This window comes from Chlamydotis macqueenii, chromosome 21 (assembly GCF_036417535.1).
Source record: "Chlamydotis macqueenii isolate bChlMac1 chromosome 21, bChlMac1.mat, whole genome shotgun sequence".
Taxonomy (NCBI): domain Eukaryota; kingdom Metazoa; phylum Chordata; class Aves; order Otidiformes; family Otididae; genus Chlamydotis; species Chlamydotis macqueenii.
The window spans coordinates 542,287-568,173 of record NC_141576.1 but is presented as its reverse complement, the minus strand read 5'-3'; the positions used below and the strand labels follow the sequence as shown (position 1 = coordinate 568,173).

The window sequence follows — 25,887 nt, the reverse complement described above, 5'->3', positions numbered from 1 at the left end:
CTTATGTCACACTGTGCAGTACTTGAATTTCTGCAACAGTGCAGTCCTGCCTGTGTCCGTAGGCACTTCGTTAGCAGTTGTGTTACTTGGGAACTCGTCCATGGTTCTTGGCTAGGATGCAATAAAAGAAAAAAAGTAACGTATTTCCACTGCAGATATGAACTGTGTTTCAAAGTTGCCTTGCTTTTCCGTCTGAAGTAAGAATGATCAGACATTCATGGTGACATTCTTTCTCCAAGCAATCATAAGTGTTTAAAACTGTGTTAGTGTAATATTAACAACTGACACAAATTTTAACCAGGAGCATTCTAGCATTGGCAAGTGTTAAAAATAAAAGCATGACAAAACCAGCTTTTAGAATCTGCTTGGAAAAGACATAAATTTGCCAGCCTACTAGATTTACAGAACTGCTTAGAAATGTGACAAGTTTGAGCTTCTTCCCTGTATTTCTCCTGCTTGCCAAAAAAGCTCTAGCAAGTGAAAAAAGGCATTTTCAGAAACACTTTGTGCACTGTGCATGTAGGCTGCATCTGTGATCCTGGGATCACGCTGCAGGACTATCTCACAGACCCTCGGACTCTCCTGGCTGCCAGTATCATACAGAGATCTGGTCCCCATGCTTGTTTGCGCTCAGTGAAAAACAACACACAAATCAGGTTCCTAGAGCTTTATTTCCACACAGGATTTTGAAAACAAACAGAGTGATATCTTTTGCTTGTGTAAACAACTGGAAAAAAAACCAAAAAAGTATGATACTGCAACTGATACAGATTTACTTATAAAACAGAGCTTCATTTGCTTCAGCATCTCAGCTGACTCAGGCTGACCCGTTTGCTTCCTCACCCCAGGGGGGAGATCCACACACTTTCCCCAGCACAGCCGTACCCTAGTGAGACCACCAGCATTCGTTCCTTCCCAAGCTTGCCTCTGCAGCCCCCTTTCTGAGCTGCCCTGTTCACGGTGCGCGTACACTGGAAGTGGAGGGAATTGCTTCCTTCTCATCTGCTGTTCTTCAAGCTTTCTGAATTTTCTGTGTCTTAGTGATTGCATTTATTCCTCACTGCTTGACTTTTCTTGCTTACCTCTTTCTAAGGACAGAGTAATAAAACTTAGGATATTAAGTGAGTTTAAAACCACCTGTATATAAGCCTCCTAATTATACCCATCCAGTGTGCTGTGTAACGCTCACAGAGGACACAGATGATGATACGATGGTACTTAGGCTAACAGCCCCATGCGCTGTTTCAGGAGTAGTGCTTGTTGGAATGCCATCACAGGCTCCTCTTGAAATGCTCAAAATTAGCACACTGCTGCTATAAACAAGAAATTAAGAAAGCCTTAGGCTCCGTAAAGAAATACTTCAGGTCTCCAAGCTCTTTCATATCCAGGGGCAAGCCATAACTACGAACATCTAATGCTGTTTAATGCTTTGTAGCGTAAAAATGGCACTATGGAGCCGCTTGTTAAACCACAGGGCAGTCAGTACAAGGGATAGAAATTACAGATATTTTTGGAAAATCTGAGGGAATGAGAGAAAAGAGAGCATGCACAGGAACACCAAAGAAACAGGATCTTTTAGCAGATTTCTGTCAGCTGACAGAGGTGGGGGAGGAGGCTGTAAAAGCCATTTGCAGCCTGATGTAAAGATACTGAGCTAAATGAAAAGGCAGTCAATTCTTAAAGTTCAGAAATTCAACTTTTTAAAAAATGGAAGTATTTAATCTAGGTTTCTGTCCGCAAGCCGATTATGTTGCTGGGCCAATAAATGACTTAATAAGAACTTATTCTGTAGCCTTTAGGCAAGATTTACTCAGGCTTTTCCCTGGCAACCATCTGGTTGGTTTTTTCCTATTTTAAATTGATCAAAGTCTACATTAAGCTAATTATGAGAACGCTGCTAGCATTCAGAACAGCTTAAATGCTCATCTTGTCCTACTTTACTTCTTAGTTTTTTGACACAAAGGCTCAGTAGTACAAACATGATTCCATCAGCTTGAGGATTGTGTTTTCTCATCTCCTGAACTTAACACTTGTTGCCTGATCAGACAGTATTTCAGATGTTTTGGGAGAGTTAATGAGAGAGGTTCTGCGGTTGGAGCTCTCTCAGCAATAGATGCGTAGATGTTGATTAAAATCAGAAAAGAAATAGAAGTTTTGGTCAAATGTGTTCTTAGATAAGATATTGGAGCTCTAGTAGCTGAACATTATCAGGTGTCATGGAGACAAAAGTGGTCATTCATCAGCAGCAGTCATTCTAACAGTCAGACATGTATGGTTTCCTTTTGACTTCGGGGGAAAAAAAAAAGTATTTATCCATCTATTGTCATATCCTCTAAAATCTGATGAAGAACATGCATCAGCCATGACATGGTATGAACGTGACTTGTCACAGAAGCGTTGATTGTTGAGAATGAGAAACAGAAACTTCCTGGCCTCCTAGGAGAGCTTTGCCTGTCTTCCCATGGTGCCCGGACCTGTCGGCTGGCGCTTGACTAACTTTCAGCCTAAAACCTGCCATTACACCCACTGTGAGTTGAGCTGTCCCCTGGCATGCTGTCCTGTGTGAGGCAGAATCAAGGGTTTGCATGTTTAATGGTTTTGGAAAGACTCCACCTACGTCGTGATCCCAGATATGACACATCTGGAGCTACAAGAAAGTGCGAGAGCTCCAAAGTAGGTTTGGGTTTGCTGAGCTGAATCCATATATGGTCCATACCTGGGAAGGTAACCTCCTATTTCCTATTCTTTCTCCGATTCTTAGGAAAATTTTACTCTTCTGAGAGGTATCTACAGCATGGCTAGGCTGTGATTGTGATCTGCAGTGGTTTTTATGGAGTTGCATTTGGAATGAGATAGAAAACAGACTATTGCTGCAAGGGAAGGCAGGATGCAGCTAGGAGTGCCATCGGGATGACAGTATTGGGTTTATTTTACTTGCTTATTACTTCCTGCCCTAAAACACCTAAACGCAGGACTGCTCTTCCCTGGTAAAGAGGAGGAGTCCAGTCAGCAGGAGTGGGAAAGGTTCTTTCTCTCCAGGCGAGCAGAAGCGTTGTCTCCTCCCTGCAGTGAAGCTCTTGGTAAGGTACGGTTATTGCCATGTGTGTGCTAATAGCTCTTTGGTATTGTTTTGCAATCTGAAGCCCACTGGTGGACCATAGGCTGTACAAAAGGGTGAGTGTAGCTGCCTGCTAGCCAGTTCCTCTCTTCCATTTTAAATATTTTTGCTTTCTGCTTGCTTGCATGGGGCTGCAGCCAAGATATGCCAGTAAGTTTCACCTCCATTAATGATATAAAACAGAATCCTGTATAAACTAACCCTACTGCAATGACTAACACTGCTGCTTTTGTAACAGGACAGAGCTCTGCAGTAGATGTTAGCAGTGCATGACTGTGTGGAAAAGGACATGTGTATTCATCATGGGCATGCTTAGGCGGTGTTGGTGGTGGGATTTTTTTTTCCGTATCCAAAATGACTGCTGTTAGATTTTTGGAACTTGATGGGGTCTGCACTCACCCTCAATGAGTAACAATGTCCTTTGCCATGGGACTGTGACAGCGTTCAGGCTAGACCGTAGGCAGCTGCAGTGCAGATGCAGCCTACTCTGGGTGGGTATTTGTTTCTGCCTGAGCCAGAGAGAAGCAGAAGAGCAATTCACACTGCTTTTTGCTCCCTAAGGTGATTAAGGACCAGTGCTTATCTTCTAGAAGTTACACAACTGGTTACCTTCCTAGGGCCAGCTTTTTGATAACTGCTTCTCTCAGCTGTTGATTTACATAGTGGGAAGAAAACAAAAACCCTGAAATGAAGATGGCATAACTGTGTTGTAGTAAGTGCCAGGGAGCTTCTGTCAGGAGCCTTGCTCTCAGCACAAAGAAAGTCCACTCGCGTTTGTGCTCGGTCACGTCAGCGGGCCGCTTCGCTAGCCAAAGCGGAGTAGGAATACGCCAAAGCATTCCCGTGGCATATTGCAGTCCCTGTATGAGCAGGGCCCGCTGTGGCTTTCAAAGCACGTGCCGGAGTTGTCAGCAGGACTGCTCAGTACCATCTCACACTTGAGAGGCTGTAGGACAGCAGGGTTTTTGTCAAAAACTGCCGTCAGAAATAACACCATTTGTGTGCTTATTACTATTGTTCCAGCGAGGGAGGAGAGGCAGTGGGAGGCATGACCTGGACTCTGCTTCCATGTAACATTCAGAAAAGAAAACTGAATTGTTGATCATGGAGTTCTACTGACTTTGAATTGCAGAGATTATTTTTATGGCTTAGGAGTGAGAGTATGAATCGGGCTTAAGCCTGCTGGAGGCATCATTACTTGTTTAACTACGGAGCCGAACAAGGAAGCAGTAGCTGATGACATTTCTTTACAAACTGTGGCTTTTGTGCTACCATTTTTTGTTGCATATCCTCAGGTTTTTTTTGCAGTAGCAACTTAGGTTCTCTACTAATGACAAATGAAGTAAGAATTGAGGGGACAAAGACCCAGATGTGCCTTAACTGTTTAAGCACTACTTTCATGGATCTTGCCCTGTTGAGGAGAAAGGTTACTCCTGATTGCAGAGACACCAGGGCTGTGAAGATGTCGGGTGGAAAACCGTAGCTCTAGGTCTTGGCACGTATGGTAATGTGCTTTACAACTAACGCAGGTTAAGTCAGGAACTGTGTAAAAACAGCTTGTATTCCCATAATGGTGGACTGACTGGGTGACTTGTTCTTACTGACCTGATGCCTTGTGTGTAACTAGGCCTGGTAATTTTTGGTGTACAGTTGGGTGTCTGGTTTCGGAAGTATCTTGAAGAAAAAAAATAATTTGTTTTTGAAAAATGAAATTCACTGTAAGTAACTTCTTAAAAAAGTCATTCTGATGAGATAAATGGACCTTCCTCTGTTTTAAGGAAGTGTCTACTTTTGTACAAAAAAAAAAAAAACAATAGGAAGTTCAACTGTCTTTAACTTTGGGGTCAGTTACCGTGTCCGTGGGACAGTAACGAATGCTGCAGACAAGTGGTGATGTTTTGTTTAGCAGCCAGCAGAGCAGTACGCTGCAGGGCAGCGCGGGCTGGGGGCCTCAGCGGCACGCCATCCCTCCCCGGCAGGCAGTGTCCCAGCCCCCGTCCTGCTGCCCCGAGTGGGCCTGAGCAAGGAGCTGCAGCTCCTCTGCCCCTACAGCGCAGCCTGCTCCTGTTGCAGCGGGAACTTGAACGCTGCGGTGTGCAAGCGTGGAGCCAGCCTTGCAGCCGCCCAACACGCTTTGTGTCACGGGACGGAGAAGGCCGAGCCAGCCAGAACGGTGGGTGCACCCGCTCTATCCTTTCTCTGAGAAAAGCTGAATGCTGCAGTCCTGCCAAGGGTGTGAAGCCCTTTCAAAAGCAGCAGAATTGGAAGAAACAGGTGCAAGACAGGAGTTGCAGAAAGAGACAGAGCAAATGTTTTTCTCCTTGCACTGCCTCAGACGCATTCTGCAGTTGGGGGTGTCCTGGTGAGACCTATTCTCTAACGCTACCTGGAGATAACTGGGGGTCTCCTAGTCTTTCCTGGTTTTGTCTGGCTAGCTGTGGACCATGTTGCACAGTGTGTGTGGTAAAGAAAATTTTTTTAAAAAATAAAATTAAAAAAAATACTACCGTGCGTGTCTGCAGCTAGATGCTGGCATGCTCAAAATATATTCCTGCCTCCGGCTACTCCTATTTTTGTAGTTTTGGTGCTCTCTTCTTAGTCTTCTTTCTCTCCAGAGAATTTCTGTTTAACTGATTTGGCTGGCTGCGTGCAGGGATGCCAGCACGGTTCCAGCTGCGCCTTGCTCCTGGGCACCTGCCCCGGTGTCGGCTGGCTCGGGCTGCCCACAGAACGCCCCTGCTCCGTGCGCTCCGCAGCCCTGGGAATGGCACAACCTGGACGCAGCACTGCGTGTGACCTTTGCATGCCAGGCAAGAGGGGATATGCTTTAAGACCTTTTTTCTATGAATAGGAAAAATAACTTAAAATCTGCACACCACAGTGGGCTAGTTGGATTCAAAACTGAAAAGAATGTGCAGCATACGACTTGAACATAGAAGAATAAAGCAGTTGTGCTGTTATGTCTTTCCATTCAAGGCTAGGATTCCTACTAAGAGAGCAGATGCATGCTGCAATCTCGAGTTGTGCTAAAACTGACCTGTGCTGCGTGGTCAGTGCCCTAGTAGAGGGGGCTCAAGAGGAGCGGGTGCAGGGTCCAGCCCCACAGCTAGTGCACAGCTCCCTGCGCGTGAGCAAAGCTGGGGAAGCCGCCCCGTGTCACATACTCTGTGGTGATTCTGCTCTAGGTGCAGCTGACAGGCCACTCACCAGTTCTGGAGGGGAAAGAGTTGTTGCGCTTTAAGGCTTTGTGTATGTAACAGCATATGAAAAACTAGCAAGGAGCAGAATCTGGACGTTTAGCAGCTTTTGCAGGTTTTGCCTTGAATGGCAAGTGACGTGGGTTGTGCAGGACATGGGGGACTTCTCTGCTTATCTGGAAAAAATAAGCTATGAACTATCAAAAAATGTATTAGCTGCTGCTCTGCCAAAATAAGTCTGCTACAGCAAATGATTCTTTGCTGCCTTGTATTCTGATAGCAACCTACGTGCATACGCTGCTGGCGTGCATGCACATAAGAAAAGTCTTTCTGGGCCTTCTGATGTGCACAAGCTGACATGTCCATCTGTGCTGAAGGAATGCATGCAAGCAGATGTCTGCCTAATATACAAATTTTATGTATCCTGCACACTGACACAGTGCTTATGTAGCCTGCGTGTGCAGATAAATGATCACAGTGTTTGCCTCGATGTTGTAGTTTGAAAACATCTTTTCAAATTGATTGCATTAATTTTTCAGGATTTTTTTGGGTTACATTACAGCAGGATCAGTAAAGAGGGAGAGGTGGGAGATTTTATTCACCAACATAACAACTTGCTATCTTTCTGCAGTAGAAATCAAAAGACTTTCCAGAAAAAAAAAAAAAATATATATATATATATATATCCAGTTACTGTTGCCTTTAAGTAGTAGTTTTGATCTCAGGTGAGCCTGCTCCAGTGGACAGATTTCAGCTAGTCACAGCATGTGCTAAACAAATGTTTCCCTGCTCATCGGTTAAACCATCTGTAGCCTCCGGTGAAGGAGAGCTTTGCTCAAAGACCAGCTATAGGACACAAACAAAAACACGCGATGCTTGAACTGTGACCCTCTCTGCCGTACTCCTGGTAGGCAGGTGATCTGCAGCAGATCACACAGAGCAAGGCTAGCTGATCGCTTTCTGCCTACAGCGAAACTTCTGTCCTCTCTGGGGCACAAGAAGTGCGCTTGTTATCTGTGATCAGCAGTAATAAAGAATGTGTTCGTTCATGGCATCTTTCATTTAAAAATAGATCCCCTTACCCCCACCTCCTGTCTTATGGTTTGATTAAATGCTGCTCTCTGGTTTGGGGAGCGTGCTTCTAACACCTGAAGTCAGTTCCTCTGGTAAGTACGACTTTGTTTCATACCTGAATAAACATCATCTACTATATTTTGTTGTTCTCTGCATACCCTTCCCTCTCTTAACATTTCAGCAACAAACCCTCTCCTACTCCTGTGCACCTAGGACTTGTATTTTTTGTGTGTTTTTAATATGTGCTATGCAGCAGCCATTGCATTTAAGTACCCAGTTTCTTACATCTCTTAGTAGGATTGAGAATGGGGGAAAACTTTAAGAGTTTGAAAAGTCCCATTTATTCAAGTTCAGGACAATGTGAGAAAATGTCATATTGGGATATGAGTCACTGTACATGCAACAGTTTTCACAGTAATTTCTTTTTTCATTTACCTCTTGCAGGGCCTGAATGTATTTGGAGCTCAAATGTGTGTGTTAAATCGCAGACTGCGTGCTCTGGGGTGTCATTCTTATTGGGCCTTTCTGTCTTTTTTGTTTTGCTGCCCAAATGAGATACCTGGAAAAAGGCAAGAGCTCCCCTTTCTTAAATGTCCCACAGGCCATTTCAGCTCTCAGAGCAACAGGTAACTCGCCAGACAGCCTTCTCTGGCTCCTGCACCCTGTCCTTGATACTGATCTTCAGCATTCAGATTCATTAAACATTTCCCTGGCTGGGCATTATGGAGTAAACTTGACAAAGCAGCTTTGTGTTACGCTTTACCCATGAAGCCATTGTTTGCTGTAACTTTTTCTAAGTAGGCCTAATTCATTTGCTGACACACTCCCATACCAGAGTGGGGAGGGCGCGTGGGAGAGGAGCTGCTGCTCGCTTCTGAGGCTGTTGCTTTCTACATCGCTTCAGCACGTAATGATGCGACCTTCTGTATGGTGTCCAAGTAAGTAACGCAGTTCAAAGGGCAGAAGCTTTGTCTGGCTGGAGCAACCTGGGAACCGGGACGTAGCTCCCGAGCGTCAGGGTTCAAAGCTCATAGTTGAAGTAATCTTCTTTTCCCCTTCCGTGTGTCAGCACCACAGCTGTGATTCAGACACCTTGTCAGCGGTCATCTTTATTGCACATGCATTGTCTGTCCATCTGCTCTTCAGCAATTGCTGAGGGAATAACTTTGTCCCTTAGTTGTCTAAAGGAGACTTAATTTGAGGAGGTTTTTGTTGAAGGCTTCGTCGGTGCAAAACCAAATGTACAATCCTTGTGATTCTGTGCATGGTTTCAGTAGCTGCTGAAGTAGGATGGTAGTTCTTGTTCGGCATCTTGCAGCAGCCAGAGCCTGTCACCCTTTCTGGTGCGCTGTGGCTCGCGGCTGCGCATCACTTGAACCGGCCTCACCTCCGGTCCCTGTGCAGCTGAAGGCACTTCCAGAATTGATCCAAACCAGCATACCAGTGCCTGTAGACCTCTGGAGAGGTTTGCATGCCATCCATCAGCATGTTGCCTGGTGGTACTACTTGCCCTCAGCACTCTCATTTTTTTCTGGGTTTTGCTTGTTTGTTTGGTGTTTTTTTTAAAAAAAAAAAAAAAAAAAGTCTCGCTGTAAGTCTACCAAACTGGATTGAAACATCTTCTCGAAGAACATCCTTTCTTCTGTACCACTCTATAAATTCCAGTAGTGTTCTTTTACTTAGAGCCGTTTATTAATGCTTGTAACTGCAAGTGCTACACTTTGGCCCTCTTCTCCGCCTGAATTTAAGAGTGGAAAAATAAGAACCAAAGATGATTGCCCTCCAGCATGAAGGCAATGCTATATGGTTCACTTAAAAGTTCTTCTAGCAGCACTTACTCAGCAGATTTCTGTTCTCAAGGGTCCTAATTTGTGCAAAATTCTTCCCTGGTCAAGCTATACTTTTAACTGCAGTTGGAAACTGAGAGGGTTTATTACACTGAGCATTAATGAAGAGGAAATACCAGCCCCACGCTCACACTGACACTTTTTGCTGCTGTAACAAAATCAAATCCAAATACCACTGAGTACTCAGAAAGTGTTAGATGAGGACTAGAAGGACTTTTAAGACACAGGAAAGCCTGCAGTACGGACTATCCAATACAGAATTAATTGACTGAAAACAGTTAGTTTTAGGTTTTCTTGTGAAAGCAATTCAGAGGCTTGTTTCAGAACAGTTACTGTAAATGATAAATGCATTACCTTGGTCTGTTATCTAGCTTGCTGCGTGCACTGGTTCTGGCACTTCATGTTTAGCCCTCACCTGGGGAAGGAGCAGGACATTCACAACAACACTTTCGTGCTTTCCAACTGGCCATGGATTTGCTTAATTATTGGTAGCAGTTAGAAGTACTTCAGTTCCCCTCTGGCTGTGCCACGCGGCAGATCCCCCAGCAGAGCGGGGCTGCCTTGAGCCTGCTGCCAGGAGAGGGGAGAGCTGCTCTGACCTCGGTGCCGGTTATGAGCGAGGAGGAGAGATCGTCACCTGCAGACTACAGGTCTGCACACCTGCCAGGCCGTGTTTATACAAATAAAGGACTCCTAGTACCAGTTTTTAAGGTAACACATGCAAAATTTCATATACTGAACACAGAGGTTAGTTTAATTTTAAAAATGTGGTAGCTTAATAGATTTGGATGGTCATCATCTTGAAGCTGAAGTTTATAAATGCTGTGGAACGTAGGGTTTGTCTTAAGCCATTGCATAGTAACCAGCATCTTTCAGTCATGTACCCGTGACAAACTTCAGTCTGTAACTTTGCTGTAGGGAAACTCTGTACTAGTATTTGCTTGTGGTTTTAAGCAGTAATTATCATTGCACTTGCAGTACTTTTATAAGCCTGAAAATCTGTAAACCAGTGTAAAAGCACACTGGACCAAGGAAAGTGCTGCCTATTTCTGAATAGGAGCTGTACTAGTGCAAATGTTGAGTGCTGTAGTAACTAACTTCCATTGGCATGTGTGCTCCAGTTCAACAGATTCAGTGGCTCTGCACCAGTACAGATATTTATTGCATGCTGTAGGTCAAAGTTTGCAGCAAAGCATGTCTTGCATTCTTCCAGCAAAAGTGCTTCGTTAGCGTAGCCCTTGCATGTTGAAGTGCTAAACTAAGGTATAGCATGTCTCGGTGAAAGAGCCACCAGCTTATCCAATGTGCATGTTCTCAGGAAGAGATCTATAATAACAGGATAATTTTACGTTACAGTACTGAAGTGCAACAGAAAACACTTGGAAGTTGCACTGCAAATCATGCATTAATTGATGGTGTCTTGAATCTAAGCCTTAAAAATTGCCTAGTGCACAGAGGCACGCCACATTTTTCTGCCACAGCAGTGATCTCAGCTCGCCTTCTGCTTCTAAGCAGTGCAGTAATAAAAATATTAGAAATGATTTCAAGGTAGAGGATGCTTTTCTGCTGCTTTTTTCTGTTTTTTCAGAAAACTAAATATACTGAAGACAGTTTGTCATTTGTGAGCATTTTCAGTTCACTGTACCAGTCCTCCTGTGTTCCCTGTAAGGAAAAGATGGCCTGGACTTACCCAGCAGGTCGCTCTGTACCCCGACGGGGGCGGGCAGGGGCTGGCTGCTGCCTTCTGTGTGGTGCTGAAACCCCGTTCCCCTTACACACCAGCTTGCAAAGAGCCAAAATCTCCCCGTAGAGAATTTATCTGTGAAGTTGTAGCAGGCAGGTAGGCTCAGCACAGCACTACCCAAGCAGGAATTCAGAGCCAGTGGTGCTGCCTTGCCCCTTACCCAGCCTGGGGCTGGAGCACTGCCTGGCAGCTGGGAGAGCTGTCCGGAGGCACCCCGCTGCCGGACTTGGATTTCAGAGTGCCGTGCCCCCTTGGGTGTCGGTCTTCAGGCTCTGAAAACGAAATGTGCATTTGGACTAGCAGAGCCCTCTGTCTTTCCATACATGATATTTTCAGAGTTAAGTGGAATTAAGGTAATTAGCAAAGGTCTGACCTGCATATTGGTTAGTGTCTTTTATTTGGTGACTCCTGTTTCCCCCAGTTTCACAAATAAAGAGAACGCGTTTGCATGCTAGTGCTTTGACTTGGCTAAAACAAGGAGTTAAAAGCAGCCAGCTCCCTTTTGACTGATTCTGAGTAATAGTACATGCAGAAAAAAATGAATAATGGAGATATATTTATAGAGGTCAGCTTATAGCCTTCATCGTACCCTTGTGTTAGCAGGCTGGTGCAAGAGCTGTAAGAGGGTGTGTGAGTGGAAGTCTCCGTACGGACGCTACAAACTGGCACTGCTGCTGCTTAGCTCTCCCGACATCACCTCCTATCTCTAGTTGCTCAGGCTTTGTTATATTCATTCACTCTTAACTGGATTCTGTTACACAGACTTGCAGCTCTGACACAATTCTTTGTACCATACCTTCATTATTTGTCTTTTCAAGTTTTTGCTACGTCACTTGGGCATGTACATGCTTTGCTAAATCACCTTAATTTATGCTGTGTTCTACTCCTTTGTGGGGCTCTTCCCCTCGCCGTGCAGAGGGAAGGCACGCGGAGGCAGGTGGCAAAGGGATCGCACTGCAGAAAGGAGCTCCCTGCAACAGGAGGCAGAGCCAAGCTGCCCCAAGCTCAGCTAGGCGCCTGCCTTCGCATTTAGGGGCAGCACACGAGGTCCCCATGGATGTGTTTTGGCTCCTTTGCCGGGAGCCTTTGCTGTCACACAGCCAGTTTGTCAGCCCAAGCAGAGGCTTGCTGCTGCTCCAGCACCGATGCAGAATTCTGCTGTACTTGATGGGATGGAAATTATTCCCTTCTCTTCATCCTTTTAACTTAATTTTTAATTATTTCAGCTTTCAGTGATGATTTAGTTCTTACGCTGACAAGTGCTAGAGGAGGTAATGTATGCATCGGGGCACGTCTAGGGAGAGTCACTCTTCCGTGCTGTAGGTTCATCTCCCTTGGCACACAGTGTCCTCCACTGCCGGCTGGGAAAAAAAGGTGAATTTACTACGAGCAACGTGCCAGAAAATACAGCTGCTAGCAGCTGGGCTGAGTGTGAAGTAATTGATCTCACTTCACACCCTTACCGGTTCTTCTGCTCACAGATAAACGCTTTCTTGTGTAAGATTCTGTATCAGCATCAGGCTTCCCTTGTAAGTACTGCTGAGTGATTTTTCCCTGGCTGTGCTGGGCGTGACATCAAATGGTCCCTGTTTCAGCGATGTACGGAGGAAAGAGGTCAGCTCTGAAAAGCCCTTTGCCATAACAGCTGGAACAGCAGGCAGCTGCAAAATCAGTTACTGAACAGCAGTCCAAAAAACCCCCAGGCGATTAAATAGGCCAATACCAGAACAAGGTCCAGCTGCAGTTTCAAACACCAGGAGAAAACAGCAGCTGGAAATAAGTACATCTTTCCATGTGTGTTTTGTCTCGGATTTCTGGCGGCCCATTCTTGTGCTTCCAACTGTTTATGGTGCAGGAACGTGTTACCCTCCGGTCATTTCTCTGGGAGCTGGCTCTTTTGCACAGGAGGTTAGAGTGGGGAATCATTTTCATTTTTTTTTGTCTTGAAAGAGAGTTGCAATAGAAGTGTTATATAGCTCCTCTTTGTTTTTTCAGAGTGAAAGAATTGAAAAAGGCCAAGGAACTTGAAGATACGCAGCAGCATCCCGTAGCAATGTGACATTGCTTTTCAGACTGTTTTCATTTTCTGTTTTTAGCAGAGACATGCAACAACAACAACAAAAATACCCACTGCAGTTCTGGAAATACCAGCTGCAGGATTTTAACAGTAATGTTTTGGTCATTGCATTTGCACTTTCATGGACAACTTTTAATTTGTTCAACAAGACATCTTGGAACTCAATCTTCTGTTGGATCATGGGGAAAACAAAAGACACCAGGAGGAAATTGTGAGTTGCTTCATTCTCCAAGAAAGAAGAAGCGATTAATTATCCTTTTCATATAGGGCTGTATTAAACAACATGTGGAACTGTACAAATATTATACCAAAAATATTGTTCAGAAAAGGTGGGAATGCACAAGCAACACAAGAATGCTGTTCCTGCACCTGTCAGTCATCTCCAAGAAACTGAAGCTTTGAGAGTCTCAGTGGAGGGGCTTAGATCAGTACATCTTTATTGGGTCCATGCATCCTCATTTCCTTCGCACTTCTGTCCGTTGTGTTTTATTTAAATCTCTACAGCACACTTAATGCAACTTTTTAAATCTGCAGGTTTTTAATACATCCCGTGGGAACTTACAGAAGGGGTTGGTGTACAAGATAAACGGGTAATGTGTGAGGAACGGAGAGAGCAGCTTAAGCAAGTTTTAAAAAGTTTTTTTGGTGTTTTTACTAGAACCTGCAAACATATCAATTGTCATGTACTTTCTCTCATATTCAGCACTTTATTTTTTTAGCCTTACTTTCATGTACTATTATTTTGATTAAGTTCCTAAACTAATTTGTAAGACATGTAGCTTTTTATGTTAAGTACTTGTCAAACCGCTTGTCATTTTGCAGAGTCACGTACATATGTTGCCTGGACATTTTATACCACCTAAAGATCAGAGTGGTGCTGCATTCTGGCCAGTAAATTTCTTATTTTGGCTACTTCATCAAAATCTGGGCAGTCTCTGTATATATAGAAGGTAGAAATGGAAAATGAGAAAAAATATTTGAAAGGGAATATATTGATTAATTACTAAATATTTTATTCACAAAGGGTCAATAACTTGGCAAGATAAAATTATTATTTGTATAGTTTTGTCTGAATGAACGAGAAGAGTGTGGATGTATTGTTTGTACATATTGTATATATTAAAACAAAGAGATATGTGCATGAACTCAAGAAAAAGAAATGAACAAAGCAAAGCATTAGTGGCTATGGTCTGTAAAATGAAACAAAAACTTTATTTCACTATAAGAAACTTTATTTTAAATGTTCTTTAGAAGAACATTTTTGCTAAAGCATGACTAAATGGCAAAAAAGAGCTACTGTATTTAGACTTAGGAAAAAAAGGCAGAGCAACATTACTTTAAAAAAAAAAAAAAGAAAAAAGAAAAAAGAAAAAAAAGGATATGTTTACATTTGATTTTGGCTACCAGGAGTTTAGTTCAGTTGGATTTTATTTATTTATTCCTTCCTTCTTTTTTTTCCCCGTCTTTTTTTCTTTTTTATTTTTTTTTGCCAATGGTGCCAAGTAATGCGAATGCTAATATTGCTTAAGAAAATTAAGTTACTTTTGCAAAGCAGATAATCATAAGAGTACAAAAACCGTATCTAGCTTAACACCATACACTCACTCCAATAAAGAACACTTAGAATGAACATAAAATGAAAAAAAAAAAAAAAAAGAAATAGTATGAAAGTAGAAAATATGTTTCACATTTTCATATCTCCTGCTGGAAGTCAGAAAATGTAATAAAAATTGCACAAAAAATTTTAAAAAATTAAGTAAAACTTAAAAAAAAGATGCAAACTGATCTTGTAGGGGTGTCATGGTATATTGCTATTTCCACATAGTGAGGAGCCAAAGAAATTAGATTTTTTAAAATTGAACTACTAATTTAAAACTGTCACAAATCCTTGACGATGGGAACCAGGTTCTGATCTGTATCACACAGGAATGTAAGGGAAGAAACTCCCGAGGTCCGGGTCGTTACTGTGGGTTACGTACGTGTGTCTGAGATCAGAAACTGCTCCTGTGCGTTTGTTTTGCTCGTGGCAGTTTAAAATTTCTGAATGGACTGATGTAAATTTGAGAGTGTTAGTTTTGGAATAGTTGTTCTTGCTTGATCCCGGCCACCAACTGCAATGTTTAAACGCAAGGCTTGTTGTGAAGCCTAAAAATATTCACACATAGGAAGCTTTTAAACTGGTGTCTTTAAAGAAGAATAAAAACAAAGATTGTGGCAAAAAAAACCTGGGGTCAGTGCTCTTGGTGCCTTTTCTATAATTGTACCTGTTTTTAATTACTTCTTTTCACTGCCAGCATTGAATTACAGTAGATGTGCTATAGCTCATTATCGGAATTCTCTTGTACATTTCTGAACTGCTGCTTTATGACCTGATTCAATTTTAAAAAAAAGGGAAAAATGAAAAACAAATGGCCTGGCGCTCACACTGTGCCTGTGGGCAGCTGGTAGCCTTGATTCACTGTACGGAATTGGGACCTTAACCATTAAATTTTCCTCTCACACCAAAACGGAACAGGAGACGCCAAAGACTCTCCTTTGTAAAGAATTGGAAACGCTCTGTATTAATACTGGAAGAACTCTGACATTTTGAAACCAAAATGTTGCTCCCATTAACCAGTACGTGACAATATAGAATCGACCTTTTCGGAACAAGAGTAGTGACCTCAGTGGAAATGTTTTAACTCCCTTTCTTTACAGAAAATCATTCCGTAATATACAGAGCTATTTCAAATTACTCTTCCAGATCCATGGGCCTGGTGGTGTATCTACGAATCTAGATCCTGCTTCAGCCAAACGTTTAAGCCTGTACTTGCTGTTAAACATGCAAGCAATTCCACGGGTGCAGCAGAACTACTTGCATGCTTGAAGCGAAGTACAGCTGCTAAGTGCTTTGTTGTGTCAGGCCGTAACCCTTCGGTGTAACACTGGGGCATCAGGACTGCCCCCGCAGTGACGTGATTCCGCTCGCCCTTTTCTTGGTTGTGGAACTTACATTTTCACGGAAGATAAGTAAGTGCAGCTTTCCGGGAAAACTCAAATTCCCAAGGGCCAGGAGCCAGATCTTCTGTCTTCTGATAATGGAATTGCTCCTTTGTGAAACACATTCGACAGCAGTAATACTGTGTGAAAGAAATACAGAATATAACATGAACCCCCTCTCTGGTTGCACGCTTATGGCAGTTCCACACAATAGCTGGTGCCCAATGAGGGGTCCCCAAGACTTGCATGTAAAACTAGTATAGATGTCTTCTCTTTTGTAAGTTTTATTTTTGTAACTGTGCATGTAAAGCATCACTGAATCAATGGATCTGTTGAAGAACTCAGCTGCTGGAACCATGCAAAATGTTTTGAATTGCCCTTAAAATATGGAAAATGTTTTCTGAATGCTTTATATTCTTTCTGCTGTAAATTAAAAACAAAGAAAATTTCCCCATACAAAGTGTGTGCCTTTTTTTTTAAACACATCCCTTCCATCCTAGTTTAACAGACTGATGTAGTCCTTTAGTCCCCATAAGCAACCATGAAAAAAATGTGTTTCTTCTACTACATGACCTGCCTGTAAGTAGCACCTAGTGTCTTACGGGTTGTAATCAGACCAGTCTGCAGCCTGCCCATGAGCAGCTGCGCAGCCCCTGGAGCGCAGTGGAATTCACTGACGGCAACAACGCAGTCCCTGCATCTGCAGCTCTTTGCTGCTGCTGCATTGCGGTGTATAACCTTTGTCTGGGGTGTAAAGCAGCACGTTTGAGAGGAACTCTTCACTAAACTCCCGGGTCTCCTGCTGAAGAGTGCTGCTGCGCAGCGGTGCTCTGCAGCTCCCCTGCACGGCACTGCCAGCCCAGTCCTTCTCCAGTTCAGAGGCCAGCCCAGAGCCCCGTGACACTGCTCTCTGCTACCGGCGCGCGCTCAAGGCCCTGCCATGCTGGCAGCTGCTAGACCAAACCTGTATGACGCCAGCCACCCTGCGTTTCTTCCCCCCAGGCCCTCAGCCCAAGCAGGAACTATTCCTTTTGAGTGTTGGCCACACTCTTGGAGCAGAAAATAAAACTGGTTTAAAACCACAGACACTGGGTACCCATCTACCCATAATACCAAAGCTTTAAATTACAGGTTTTGCCAAGATTACAACAACTACACAAAAGTGTTAAAAATCCATTTGTCCTTGAAATACAAGTTTTGCCCAGCTGCAGCTAGTAGCCTGGTTTGGTGGAAATTAGTATTCAAGGCACTGTGCTGTAGTTTTTCAAATTTTGAAACATTCTGTGAAATTACGTAAGATGACACCACATATTCGTAAACATTGCACCAGCTCTTAGATGGCCTCAATTGTGATTAGGTTTTCTAACAAACACAACTTAAAGGTTCTACAGAATAGTATATAAACATGGCAAACTCGTACTCGTCTATGGACAACTAGCTTTTCTGAGGTCAAATTATTTTCAGTTCCTTTTCAGTAGACAATCATTTTCCAGGCAAGGCGTCTGGCTGCTTCATGAGAAACCCGGTAGTAGAATGCTAAATCCTGCATTGTGCACAAAGCGGAGGAGAGTCTTAGTAGAGTTCAAGAGTCCTGCAGATGCAGAATCCTAAGAGGTCATTAGTAACACAATAACACTAATCTCTGAGACTTAATAGCTAACTATTGCACTGAACAGGTATGTAAGTTACATCAACCAACCCTCAATAATGCAAATTTTGCACCTGACTACAAGGCTAGCCTAGCAGGGAAGAACAGCTTTAATAAGTTAATCATCTAGTCTGCGAAAGACTATGTTAGTACTATTATGAGTAATTCTCCAAAACCCAGGACCACAACAGAAGATGAGATTTCATTAAGAGAATTTCTTCTGGACTACAGAGACACAAGTTTAATTATGTTTCTCTTTAAGAAATCAGAATTTAACTCAACTCCCTCTTTTGCTCACAGATTTTTTCCCCAATTTTCCATTTTATGTGCTTGTTAATTCCTGAGTTCTCCTTTAGCATCATGGTGGGTTGAGCCTGGCCAGAATGTAAGCACCTACCAGCTGCTTGCTCATTCCTCCACCTCCCTGCTTCTCTCCAGCAGCATGGGGAAGAGAATTGGAAAAGAAAACATGAGGAAAAAAATATAAATGCCTAGAGTGAGATAAAGACAAAAGGAAAGGAATGAAAATAACAAGTGATGAGAAGGCAGTCACTCACTACGTCCCACCAGCCATTGATCCCCTGGAAAGCCCCCCCCCCAGCTTTACTGCTGGGGATTACGATATCTGGCGGGAACAGCCCTTCAGTCTGCTTGGCCCAGCTGTCCCAGCTGTGTCCTGGCTGTGTCCCCTTCCAGCCTCTCACCACCACCAGCCCACTCGCTGTGGGGGCTGCGCATGAAGCAGAGGCGGCCTTGATGCCATCCAAGCATGTTCAGCAACAGTCAAAACATCAGTGTGTTAGCGATACTGTTTTGGTCACAAATCAAAAACACAGCACCGTACAGACTGGGATGGAGAACACCCACCCCATCCCAGTATCACCATAACCCTGCGAGGTCCCTGAGAAATGAGCCCAGGAGTACATCTGGGCCCAGGTCATGCCAGGAGCCCTTCAGCACCGGCATGAGGGATAAGAATGAACCAGCCCGTCTTGGCAGGCCCCCACCCTTCAGCATCTTCCACTTGCCCTCAGGTGATGCAAGGCACACACTTGATAGGATTTAAAGCAAAAAAAACCACACACACGCTTTTCCCACTACATAAGCACAATGGCGGCTCACATCACCAGATGCCAGTAAGACAAGGTGACCGGCGCCGCTTCCGAGGCTGCTGCCGGCCAGCACCGGCGTGTCTCACCCGCCCGCACGGCAGCCCCCACTGCGCACCGCGCCGCATTAACGCCGGCGGGCACAGGAGCCGGCCAGAAACCGGCTGAGGGGGGCGGAGGGCGAGCGGGGAGGTGCACCGTGAGCGGTACGGGGCTGTCCCGAGCGCACTGGGAGGGGGCAGCGCGCGGGACGGCGGCCGTTCCGCTGGCGCGCGGAAGTAGCGGGCAGCTGCCTGTACCCAAGCATCAGCTGCAGGCCGCGCCAGGCCCGGCACCCCCCGCCCCAGCAACACCAGCGGACCGGAGCAGCGCCAGGGAGCGGCCCCCACCCCGCAAGTCTGCCCCGCCCGCGCCCCAGGCCCGGCCCACCGGCTCCCGCCCCCGCCGGGTCCGGGTCCAGGCCCAGGCTGCCGCCCGCAGCCGTGGCAAGGAGGCCTGGACACTACGGGCCTGGGGCCGGCTCCCTCCAGGCGCTGCGGGACGAACCGGCCGGGGGGGGGGGTTGACGGAGTGAGGCGCCCCCCTCCCGCTCCCCTTCCGCCCTCCGGCGGTGACAGCAACACCTCCCCGCCCCCCCCCCCCCGCCCCAACACGGCGCGCTGGCACGGGGGCGTGGCTTCATCGTGCTCCCGCCCATCTAGGGGCGTGGTTTCACAGCACACACCCCCAGGCGTGGTTTGTCCCATGCAACGCCCCCGCTTTGGGGCGTGGTTTCTCCAGGCCACGCCCATTACACGACGGATACACCCCGTGCCCCGCCCCTCTGGGGGCGTGGTTCCCGTGCCCCGCCCGGTCTGTCGTCACATCCTGGGCGCCGCCGGGGCTGGGAGCACTTGTCGGTGGGACGCGGCCGGAGGGTTTGGCGGTGCAGCGGTCCGATCGCCGCCGGCAGGATGTGAGTGCGGGCCTCGGGGTTCACCTGCGGGCGGGGGCGCCGAGGAGCGGTGGCAGGCACGGCCAGGCGGGCGGCGGAGGGGGCGACCCTACGCCTAGGCCTAGTCCCGGGCCTGCTGCGCAGCGCCGGCAGCCCGATCCGGCCCGCCGGTGTCGGCCGGGTGCCCCTGGGACGGCGCCGCCCGCGGGCGGAGGCTTCCGGGAGCGGCCGTGGCTGGGGTCGCGGGGCGCGGCCCGTAGCGGAGAGCGAGCCGAAGCCCGCCCTTGGGCCGCCTGCCCTGAGCCGCCGCTCGGGCCGGGTACCGCGGCGTTTGGCTGCTGCTCGGCGGGCTGTTGTGTCGGCGGCTCTCGGGAAATCTGGGCGCGGGCTCGCCAGCCTCGGGCGGCTCTGGAAGCGCTGCCCACGTAGCCAGGGCGGGGAGAGCGCTTTCTGGTGCCTGGGCTGTTGTTGTGCTTGGGATCTCTGCTCTCAGGAAGAGCCTGCGTTTCCGAGGCTCCTCAGTCTGGGGCCAGCAGCGGAACAGCGTGACAGGGCGACTTACGTGCCAAAGCAGAGGAGTGGTTATGTTGTATTCTGTGTGGACTGCTCTTGAGCCTTGTTGTAGGCTTCCTGGTTTGCTTGTTTTGTAGGTATATATTTGTTCTTGCTCAATGTAAATTAGAAGTTGATTTGTAAGTACAGCAGATACTCAGATTCAGCTCTTTGAGTATCAGGGTGCACTTGACAGTACATGCGTCTGAGGCAGGAGAAAAGAAAATATGGAAAAGCAAATGGAGTGCAGATAGTTCTAGAGGTATGCAACAAAAACTTGGTAAAGCAGTGAAAAGGGTATGAGAAGTACGTGCAGAGGCTCTTGTGTGTCTTACAAAGATGCAAGGTGTTTTAGCTGGTAAAAAGAACTCGATTGCCTGAGGCTATGAGGTCAAAGCTGACCAGAGGTAAATTGCTGTATATGCTGAATGCTTGTTCCTTCCTGTGCTTTCTCTTGCTCTGTGTCAACTGTTTCAAAAGAATAGAGACAGAGACAACCACTGGAAGAGCACATAGTCAGAATAACCATTAAGTTCCTGTATTTAACTTTTTTAAACAACTGTAGCTTGAAGCTTAGTATTTGTGTTCATACTGGAAAACAGGAGAACGCTCCTGAGCCCAGACTCTTGAATGTTTGAGCCCTGTGAACCATTGTGGGAGTTGTCATATGCCATATTGTAAGCTATGCTATCAGCAAGCTACTGTTGTCTTTTAGCATGTCAAGCAATTAGTAGGCGAGTTGTTGGGACACTCTATAACTTGCACATATTGTCAGCTGTTAAAACATCACTTTTCTAGTACGAAACTGCCTGATATTTATTCCAAGGATACAAGTTCTCTGTTTTCAGGAATGTCAGATAACTTGTGTACTCTAAGCATATCCACTTGAAACCAAAACCATAACTTATCAAAAGCTAAACAGAATAATGATTACTTTCTTCACTGCAGGTCAGCCAGTATCTCTGGAAGCTCAAATGTGGCTGCTGGCAGTAATCGTCGTCTTCAGCAGACTCAACATCAAGTAGATGAGGTAAAAGTCTAGTCTAATAGCAGTGTAATAATTTTCCTTCAGGAAACCTATATAACTAGAAGGGATATTTTGGCCAAAGCAGTTTGGCATATAATGAAGGGGAAGCCTAGTGTTGTTCAGCTTGCTTTATTATATTTGTGTCATCTTAACTCTTGCAAAGGTTAAAAAAGTCATTCAGATGGAGTGGGGAAGTAGAGGGAAGTTACCAGTGTCCAGACATTAGCTACAAACTCTGTGCTTGAGGATTTGGCATAAGATAAACACCTCCAGTTTTGGAGAACAAGCTGTTCTTTCATGACTAGCAATGAAGGCTGACCACCAGATATGACATGTCCAGATGTCTGGGGAATCTAAAAGCCAGGCTGGCTACTGACAGTATTTGTTGAGACATGGTTGACTCTCATGTTTCTATGCATTAAGTCCTTTTGAAGTGAGTTAGGAATTATTTCCCAGGTTTAAGGGAATGCCAGCACAACTTGCACCACTGACATTTTAAAGTAGGTATTAGTGGCTTCCAGCCTTAGGTGAATGTCACGGTTTTGTTTAAGCTTGTGACTGGATACACTAAAAGGCAATAGGTCCTACTTCTGAGAAAAGAACATGAAGAGTACTGTGTGTTGCTGTCTGTTGCCTGCAATTAAGTTCCACAATGGGTGATACAGCTGATAACTTACTGTAAGCATTAAACTGATACAGGTTGTTGACATCATGAGAGTGAATGTGGACAAGGTATTGGAGCGAGATCAGAAGCTGTCAGAGTTGGATGACCGTGCTGATGCACTGCAAGCAGGAGCTTCCCAGTTTGAGACCAGTGCAGCCAAGCTGAAAAGAAAGTATTGGTGGAAGAACTGCAAGGTAACCATGGCTTATATACTTACATATGCAGTATTGCAGTTAACGCTATTACAATTGGTGTCTCAGAAGGCAGAAGTAAAAGTGACTTTAGCCAACGTTATTTAAGTTATAGCATCTGTTTTTAAAACTCTGCATAGTGGTTAGCTGAAGTAACCAAAAGCTGGATTACCAGCCATGCTGCTTGATGCAAGAACTTGTCTAAGACGGTAATGGCCAGAGGGAAACATCTCAGTAATCCGAGGCTTTGGAGAACAGGAAGAAAAGGGCCGAAAATGCATAGATGAAGTTAATGTGCAGGAAGTATTAGAAAGCAGGACCTCACTCAAGACTCCTGTACTTGGAGCTGCAGGCAAAGGTTGAAATCTTCTTTGGTGAGCAACAAAGACAGTGAAAGATGTGGTGTAGGGTAAGAGTAGAAATGATGTTTAACAGTTCTTTACTCGTGCTTGTTTAGTCACTTGAGACAGGCTTTGCACAGAGGCATGATGGAAAAGAACTTGTTGGTCTGTTTTGCCCGTGTGCACAGCCTTCCATCTTTGCGTGGTAATGGTGAATCAAGCTTGCTTGCTGAAGAAGTTTCACTTGCCATGTTAGATCTAGCGCACAGTGCAAAAGTACCTTGCAGGGGCTGCTTTCCTGTACCCCAAAGGCCAGTTAATGCTGCTGCATGGTTTGTAGTAAGTGCTGTACGGCTTTTTTTACAGATGTGGGCAATCTTGGTAGCTGTTGTTGTCATTATCATCATCATCATTATTGGTAAGTTTCACCAAAATGGGGATTTCTTATAGAGTCGGCATAGATGGTGTTGATTCACTGATTGGTACAGTTTAAATAAAGCCAGAATGCTCAAATGAAAGTATAGACAACATTAATTAGAAATAGCAGTGCCTGCTTTGATAACTGTTGCCTGCAATGAGTGGTAAACTGTGACCACTGTGGGAGCTCCAATAGCTGCATCTGACAGCTGTGAAGAGTGGAACGGGTGGAAGCGGAAACAGCAAGGAGGTAGAAACCAGGAACAACCTTGGTTTCTTACAGATGCATGTTGCAGAAGTATAAGGAGGAATAGCATATGCTTCCCTTGTCTGAGAACTGTTTTTCATCTGCCCCCGTTTCTTGCTAGATGAATCCTTCTCCGTGTGGCAGTTCCAAGCGCACTGCCGTAGTAGGTAGGCTTTTTTAAAGTAGAGACTTTGCTGCTTGGTGAAATGATACTGATGTTGGGGCAGGACAGCAAGTCGGAACAGAGTTCGGTCTCTGGTTTGAATTCTCATATAATCCCCAAGTGTTTAATGGGAGGACAAAGTTAAAGTTTGTGCTGTAATACAGTAACCACTGGCAACAGATACATAGTCCTGGGTGAGAAATACCAGTGTGCAAGCAGAAAGGTAAACTAAAACTAGGAAAACCAACATGGGAAGCTCTTAAATCCCTCTTTAATTATCTGTAGTATCTTAAATTCTTAAAATGCAGGCTTGTTATGGTGAGGGGCTGAAGGAGACTCCTTTGTCCAATTGTTTTTCTTCTTTTTGTAGTCTTGGTTGTGCCTTCATGAGTTACAGGAAGAAACTCAAATCAACCGAAGTGCCTATCTTCAGCCTCTCCACTTCAAGCCTGCTGTATTTTCAGCCAATTTACTGCTGTTTAAAGCAAAACTGTTTTGATTACTGAAATGTTAACTAATTTTACCTGGTTGCCTTAAGACACTCCTGTCATAAATCACTAACAAGCACAGCCGCCACTTGCACAGTGCCTTGATAAACCGGGGCACAGAGCCGGTCAGGAGGATTTGGCTCGGGAGTTTCTGCTGTCGATGCTGTCACGGGTCACAGGCTCTGCAGACGGTTTGGGGACGCCTCCGCCGCCGCCCTGGCCCGCTGCGCGAGGCGGGGGGGCTCTCACCGGGCGCGCCCCGGGCTCCCCCCCCCCCCCCGCGCCTCCAACGCAGCGGTCGCGGCTGCCGGCGGGAGAACCCCCAGCCCCACCGGGCGCTAGGGCGGAAGGCGCCGCGGCGGCGGCTGCCCCGCCGTGCCCTCCCGGCCCGGCCCGGCCCGGCCCCGCCCCGCCGGCCCGGCCCCGCCCCGGCTGCGCACGCGGCGGCGGGGCAGGCGCGCGCACGGGGCCCGCGTGCGGCGGCGCGTGAGGGGCGGGGCAGGGCCCCCGCGGCTGCTCCCCCCGCCCCGCCGCGCGCTGCCCCCTCCAATAAAGCGGCTCTGACCCCGCCTCCGCCTCCTCTCTCTGTCCGGGCGGGGCGCGCCGCACGTGGCCGCGGTGTGTGGGAGCGGGGCCGCCGCGTGCGGCCGCCGTTACGTAACCGCGCGGCGCCGGGGCGGGGGGCGCGGCGCCTGACGGCGGCCTGCGGCGGCCCCGCTCGGCAGCCGGCGCCCTCGTCCCTCCCTGCCCGCAGCAGGTAGGGCTGGGGGTCGGCGGCGGAGGCGCGGCCGCCGGGAGTGGCGGGGGGAGAGAGGGCGGGAGGGCGAGGCGGCAGCCGCCCAGGAGCAGCTGGGCTCTCTGGGCCGGGGGCCGGACCGGCGGCTGCTTTCTGCAGGCTGGGGGCGCGTGTTGGAGAGCAGCGCGGAAAACGAGACCCGGCCCGGATGCCCGGTCGGCTCGGCAGCGAGGGGCAGGCTTGCTCCTCCCGCGTTCCCTTGGGGCGGTGTTTGTTCTTCCCGCAGAAGACGCGCCGGGCCCGACTCCTGCGCCGGAGGTCGAGGGGCTGAGCGTGCTGAGGAACCGGGCCGTGGCGGTCGATGCCCCTGCCTGGCAGCGTTCTGCGGAGCCGAGATGGACGCGGGCGAGCTCGGGGGCGGCAGCTCAGAGCACGGCGCGACCTGGTCCCCCGCTGCTGGGGCCGGGCCCGAGCGAGAGGAGGCGTCTGGCCCTGCCGGCTCGGGGAGGCGGGGTGACGCGGGCCCAGGCCGCACCGTGTGTGCGGGAACCGGCCCCGGCGGGAAGCAGGGGAACGGGCCGAACCCCAGCAGAACTGACCTCTGCCGCCCTGCGTCAAACGGCTGCTCGGCTGGAAGTTTCGTGAGGCAAAGCAAAGTGAACAGGTAACTCCTGGCAGCGCGCAGAACCGATTGTCCCGTTGCTCAAGTTGATGGGCTTAGCTTACAGAGGGAGTTAAGGGCAGAACCCAGGCCGCGGTGTAGCTGTGATCCAGAGGTCTTCTCGGGACACCAAGGAGGCTGGGCTGCATCGCAGACCGCGGCGTAGCGTGGATTGCTGCGGCGTGGTTCCTCGCAAGCTGTTTGCCTGATTCCTAGATTGACTGATCCAGCTACGTCATTGACTCTGTAGTGGCTTCTGTGTATACTTAATCTAAATACTGTATTTAGCAGTAGCAAAACAGAATTTACTTAAATAATATTTTTCCTGAAAGTTCAGAAATTCAGTGAGGTGCGGATTTCTTTTTTTTTTCTTTTTTTTTTCTTTTTTTTAATATTTTTTTTTTAAACCCGAAAAGGCAGCTCAAGAGCTGTAATTTATGCCATACTGAACTGGCATGTAAAGTTAACATGCAGTACTTGAACTTACTTAGTGATTTGTGTAGTAAGAGTATGATACTAATAAAAATGTCAAATGTACACAAGTTATTTAAAATAATGGTGTTCATATCTCATCTGTAGGATTAGAATGAATCTGCATTTAGAGGATACTGACTGCTTGTTTTTCAGTCAGTGAAATAAACAGAAAAAAGAAGAGCGAGATTTTGCTTGTTAA

At 46.8% G+C, this 25,887-nt stretch overlaps 3 protein-coding genes across 13 annotated transcripts in view; all 3 read left to right on the top strand.

The window, feature by feature from the left end:
• The window catches only part of CAMTA1 (calmodulin binding transcription activator 1), a 289,818-nt gene extending 273,322 nt beyond the window's left edge, over positions 1-16,496 (top strand). For 3 of the 4 annotated variants that reach the window (XM_086764759.1, XM_086764758.1, XM_086764760.1), the window contains one exon: positions 12,976-16,496. In XM_086764759.1, the coding sequence (XP_086620885.1) occupies positions 12,976-13,039 (64 nt within the window). In that variant the 3' untranslated portion in view covers positions 13,040-16,496. Of the gene's footprint in view, positions 1-3,143; positions 3,175-7,833; positions 8,016-12,975 lie in introns of all 4 variants that reach the window. The other variant, XM_086764761.1, reaches the window with a different exon arrangement.
• Positions 16,497-19,636: 3,140 nt separating this feature from the next.
• On the top strand, positions 19,637-23,898 carry VAMP3 (vesicle associated membrane protein 3). Its single transcript, XM_086764701.1, has 5 exons — positions 19,637-19,748; positions 21,228-21,309; positions 22,006-22,164; positions 22,869-22,920; positions 23,700-23,898. Coding segments are annotated over exons 1-5 (315 nt in total). The 5' UTR covers positions 19,637-19,746; the 3' UTR covers positions 23,720-23,898.
• Positions 23,899-24,492: 594 nt separating this feature from the next.
• PER3 (period circadian regulator 3) overlaps positions 24,493-25,887 on the top strand; it is a 44,517-nt gene continuing 43,122 nt past the window's right edge. For 5 of the 8 annotated variants that reach the window (XR_015260824.1, XM_086764414.1, XM_086764412.1 and 2 more), the window contains exon 1: positions 24,498-25,217. Coding sequence is in view for 5 of the 8 variants with exons in the window: in XM_086764414.1 (XP_086620540.1) it covers positions 24,949-25,217 (269 nt within the window). In the remaining 3 variants the exon portion in view is untranslated. Of the gene's footprint in view, positions 25,218-25,887 lie in introns of all 8 variants that reach the window. The other 3 variants (XR_015260825.1, XM_086764415.1, XR_015260826.1) reach the window with 3 other exon arrangements.

What these genes read in the sequence shown, in the direction of transcription:
- VAMP3 (XM_086764701.1), top strand. An exon ending in ATTGGTGGAAGAACTGCAAG is followed by an intron (nt 22,165 to 22,868) that starts GTAACCATGGCT and finishes CTTTTTTTACAG; the next exon opens with ATGTGGGCAATCTTGGTAGC. An exon ending in TATCATCATCATCATTATTG is followed by an intron (nt 22,921 to 23,699) that starts GTAAGTTTCACC and finishes TTCTTTTTGTAG; the next exon opens with TCTTGGTTGTGCCTTCATGA.